Source organism: Salmo salar, unplaced genomic scaffold (assembly GCF_905237065.1).
Source record: "Salmo salar unplaced genomic scaffold, Ssal_v3.1, whole genome shotgun sequence".
In the NCBI taxonomy this organism is placed as follows: Eukaryota; Metazoa; Chordata; class Actinopteri; order Salmoniformes; family Salmonidae; genus Salmo; species Salmo salar.
Genome location: NW_025550945.1, coordinates 37,501 through 42,500, shown reverse-complemented (window position 1 = coordinate 42,500; position 5,000 = coordinate 37,501). Strand labels below are relative to the sequence as shown.

At 44.9% G+C, this 5,000-nt stretch overlaps 1 protein-coding gene across 1 annotated transcript in view; it reads left to right on the top strand.

Annotated features, from left to right (window-relative positions):
- The window catches only part of LOC123740651 (voltage-dependent T-type calcium channel subunit alpha-1H), a gene marked incomplete at its 3' end in the record, with an annotated part of 56,206 nt that overhangs the window by 35,668 nt on the left and 15,538 nt on the right, over nt 1–5,000 (top strand). Inside the window, exon 6 of the mRNA XM_045714178.1 lies at nt 3,132–3,429. Within this exon, the coding sequence (XP_045570134.1) occupies nt 3,132–3,429 (298 nt within the window). The remainder of the gene's footprint in view (nt 1–3,131; nt 3,430–5,000) is intronic.

Below are 5,000 nucleotides of genomic sequence, written 5' to 3'. Positions count from 1 at the left end.
TGGTGTGTGTGTGTGTGTGTGTGTGTGTGTGTGTGTGTGTGTGTGTGTGTGTGTGTGTGTGTGTGTGTGTGTGTGTGTGTGTGTGTGTGTGTTAGCGTGTGTGTGTGCAGTGCTTAATTTGATCCCGTCACCTCTCCATTTTGAACCGTTTTGTTTCCGGAATCTATTTGATTGGATCCAGAACCTCTCGTGACATGAAAAATAATTTCCACTTCTTTGCAATAAAAAATAATAATAATAATTAAAAGTTGTCTCTTCATTACCTCTCCTGCCCCTAAAGAAAACCGTAATGTGAAAAAGCTGATTTTCAGTCCGCGGTTTAATATTCTACGAGTTGATTTGGGTTGAGACCGGACCAGGTTCTTACGTAACATTTTATAATCTATATTTGAGACCGACGCGCGACGGTAGGTTAGAAGTGTAGAAACGCGTCATACTAGAACGAGATTCTCTTCTCTATGAATCTATGCTGTATCTACTGAAAATGTCCCCCTGGACCCTAGACTACTGAAAATGTCCCCCTGGACACTAGACTACTGAAAATGTCCCCCGGACCCTAGACTACTGAAAATGTCCCCCTGGACCCTAGACTACTGAAAATGTTCCCTGGACCCTAGGCTACTGAAAATGTTCCCCTGGACCCTAGGCTAATGAAAATGTTCCCCCGAACCCTAGACTACTGAAAATGTTCCCCGTTCCCTAGACTACTGAAAATGTTCCCCGAACCCTAGGATACTGAAAATGTTCCCAGGACCCTAGACTACTGAAAATGTTCCCCGGACCCTAGGCTACTGAAAATGTTCCCCGGACCCTAGGCTACTGAAAATGTTCCCCGGACCCTAGACTACTGAAAATGTCCCCAGACCCTAGGGTACTGAAAATGTTCCCTGGACCCTAGGCTACTGAAAATGTTCCCCTGGACCCTAGGCTAATGAAAATGTTCCCCCGAACCCTAGGCTTCTGAAAATGTTCCCCGAACCCAAGGCTACTGAAAATGTTCCCTGGACCCTAGGCTACTGAAAATGTTCCCTGGACCCTAGGCTACTGAAAATGTTTCCCGAACCCTAGGCTACTGAAAATGTTACCCGAACCCTAGGCTACTGAAAACGTTCCTCATGTGTGCACCTTGTGTAGGTGCCTCTACTATACGATTTGATTTGATTTGATATACTGCTCTATGCCGCTACGCTAATGTGAGGATATGAATGCTTTATTATAAAATTAGAATTTTCTTTTTTTCACCTCCCGATTTACAAATTAAGCACTGTGTGTGTGTGTGTGTGTGTGTGTGTGTGTGTGTGTGTGTGTGTGTGTGTGTGTGTGTGTGTGTTGTGTGTGTGTGTGTGTGTGTGTGTGTGTGTGTGTTTAGTCCTGGCATTCGCTTGCTAATGTCACTCGTAAGCCACTGACCGACTCAACACAATCTTTGTCTCCCTATATAAGCTCTATAACCTATGTCTTCCTATATAGGCTCTATAACCTGTCTTCCTATGTAGGCTCTATAACCTCTGTCTTCCTATATAGGCTCTATAACCTCTGTCTCCCTATATAGGCTCTATAACCTCTGTCTTCCTATGTAGGCTCTATAACCTCTGTCTTCCTATATAGGCTCTATAACCTCTGTCTCCCTATATAGGCTCTATAACCTCTGTCTCCCTATATAGGCTCTATAACCTCTGTCTTCCTATATAGGCTCTATAACCTCTGTCCCCCTATATAGGCTCTATAACCTCTGTCTCCCTATATAGGCTCTATAACCTCTGTCTTTCTATATAGGCTCTATAACCTGTCTTCCTATGTAGGCTCTATAACCTCTGTCTTCCTATATAGGCTCTATAACCTCTGTCTCCCTATATAGGCTCTATAACCTCTGTCTTCCTATGTAGGCTCTATAACCTCTGTCTTCCTATATAGGCTCTATATCCTCTGTCTTCCTATATAGGCTCTATAACCTGTCTTCCTATGTAGGCTCTATAACCTATGTCTTCCTATATAAGCTCTATAACCTGTCTTCCTATGTAGGCTCTATAACCTCTGTCTTCCTATATAGGCTCTATAACCTCTGTCTCCCTATATAGGCTCTATAACCTCTGTCTTCCTATGTAGGCTCTATAACCTCTGTCTTCCTATATAGGCTCTATAACCTCTGTCTCCCTATATAGGCTCTATAACCTCTGTCTCCCTATATAGGCTCTATAACCTCTGTCTTCCTATATAGGCTCTATAACCTCTGTCCCCCTATATAGGCTCTATAACCTCTGTCTCCCTATATAGGCTCTATAACCTCTGTCTTCCTATATAGGCTCTATAACCTGTCTTCCTATGTAGGCTCTATAACCTCTGTCTTCCTATATAGGCTCTATAACCTCTGTCTCCCTATATAGGCTCTATAACCTCTGTCTTCCTATGTAGGCTCTATAACCTCTGTCTTCCTATATAGGCTCTATAACCTCTGTCTCCCTATATAGGCTCTATAACCTCTGTCTCCCTATATAGGCTCTATAACCTCTGTCTTCCTATATAGGCTCTATAACCTCTGTCCCCCCTATATAGGCTCTATAACCTCTGTCTCCCTATATAGGCTCTATAACCTCTGTCTTCCTATATAGGCTCTATAACCTCTGTCTTCCTATATAGGCTCTATAACCTCTGTCTCCCTATATAGGCTCTATAACCTCTGTCTTCCTATATAGGCTCTATAACCTCTGTCTCCTTATATAGGCTCTATAACCTCTGTCTTCCTATATAGGCTCTATAACATCTGTTTTCCTATGTAGGCCCTATAACCTTTGTCTTCCTGTGTAGCTTCGAATAACCTTTGCATGTTTCCCTATGCAGGCTCTTTAACATCTATCTTTCTATGTAGTCTATATAAGCTGTCTTCCAATATAGGCTCTATAACCTCATGTATGTATGTATGTATGTATGTATGTATGTATGTATGTATGTATGTATGTATGTATGTATGTATGTATGTATGTATGCATGTCTATGTAGTCTCTATAACCTCTATCTTTCTATGTAGTCTATATAACCTGTCTTCCAATATAGGCTCTATAACCTCTGTATGTATGTATGTATGTATGAATGTATGTCTATGTAGTCTCTATAACCTCTGTCTTCCTATGTAGGCTCTATAACCTGTCGTTAAGTGTGTACTACCAGCCGGAGGAGGGAGAGGAGGACCCCTTCATCTGCTCAGCAATTCGGGAGAACGGAATGTTGCGTTGCCATGACGTCCCGCCCTACAGCGAGGGAGGGGCTGAGTGCTCACTGCCCGCGCCCTCTCTCGGCGGGGAGGGCGGGGCCAGAGACGGCTGTGTGAACTGGAACCAGTACTATAACGTCTGTCGGCCCGGCAACGTCAACCCTCACAAAGGAGCGGTGAACTTTGACAACATAGCCTACGCCTGGATAGCCATCTTCCAGGTAGGACTGTACACACACAGCTATAGCCTAGCATGGATAGCTATCTTCCAGGTAGGACTGTACACACACAGCTATAGCCTAGCATGGATAGCTATCTTCCAGGTAGGACTGTACACACACAGCTATAGCCTAGCATGGATAGCCATCTTCCAGGTAGGACTGTACACACACAGCTATAGCCTAGCATGGATAGCTATCTTCCAGGTAGGACTGTACACACACAGCTATAGCCTAGCATGGATAGCCATCTTCCAGGTAGGACTGTACACACACAGCTATAGCCTAGCATGGATAGCTATCTTCCAGGTAGGACTGTACACACACAGCTATAGCCTAGCATGGATAGCCATCTTCCAGGTAGGACTGTACACACACAGCTATAGCCTAGCATGGATAGCTATCTTCCAGGTAGGACTGTACACACACAGCTATAGCCTAGCATGGATAGCCATCTTCCAGGTAGGACTGTACACACGCAGCTATAGCCTAGCATGGATAACCTCATCACTCAGAGCCAGGTATCTACCCAGCTATAGCCTAGCATGGATAACCTCATCACTCAGAGCCAGGTATATACCCAGCTATAGCCTAGCATGGATAACCTCATCACTCAGAGCCAGTTATATACCCAACTATAGCCTTGCATGGATAACCTCATCACTCAGAGCCAGGTATATACCCAGCTATAGCCTAGCATGGATAACCTCATCACTCAGAGCCAGGTATATACCCAGCTATAGCCTAGCATGGATATTCTCATCACTCAGAGCCAGGTATATACCCAGCTATAGCCTAGCATGGATAACCCCATCACTCAGAGCCAGGTATATACCCAGCTATAGCCTAGCATGGATATTCTCATCACTCAGAGCCAGGTATATACCCAGCTATAGCCTAGCATGGATAACCTCATCACTCAGAGCCAGGTATATACCCAGCCTAGCATGGGTAACCTCATCACTCAGTGCCAGGTAAATATCCAGCCTAGCATGGGTAACCTCATCACTCAGAGCCAGGTATATACCCAGCTATAGCCTAGCATGGGTAACCTCATCACTCAGAGCCAGGTATATACCCAGCCTAGCATGGGTAACCTCATCACTCAGAGTCAGGTATATACCCAGCCCAGAATGGGGAACCTCATCACTCAGAGCCAGGTATATACCCTGCTATAGCCTAGCATGGGTAACCTCATCACTCAGAGCCAGGTATATACCCAGCTATAGCCTAGCATGGATAACCTCATCACTCAGAGCCAGGTATATACCCAGCTATAGCCTAGCATGGATAACCTCATCACTCAGAGCCAGGTATATACCCAGCTATAGCCTAGCATGGATAACCTCATCACTCAGAGCCAGGTATATACCCAGCTATAGCCTAGCATGGATAACCTCATCACTCAGAGCCAGGTATATACCCAGCCTAGCATGGGTAACCTCATCACTCAGAGCCAGGTATATACCCAGCTATAGCCTAGCATGGATAACCTCATCACTCAGAGCCAGGTATATACCCAGCTATAGCCTAGCATGGATAACCTCATCACTCAGAGCCAGGTATATACCCAG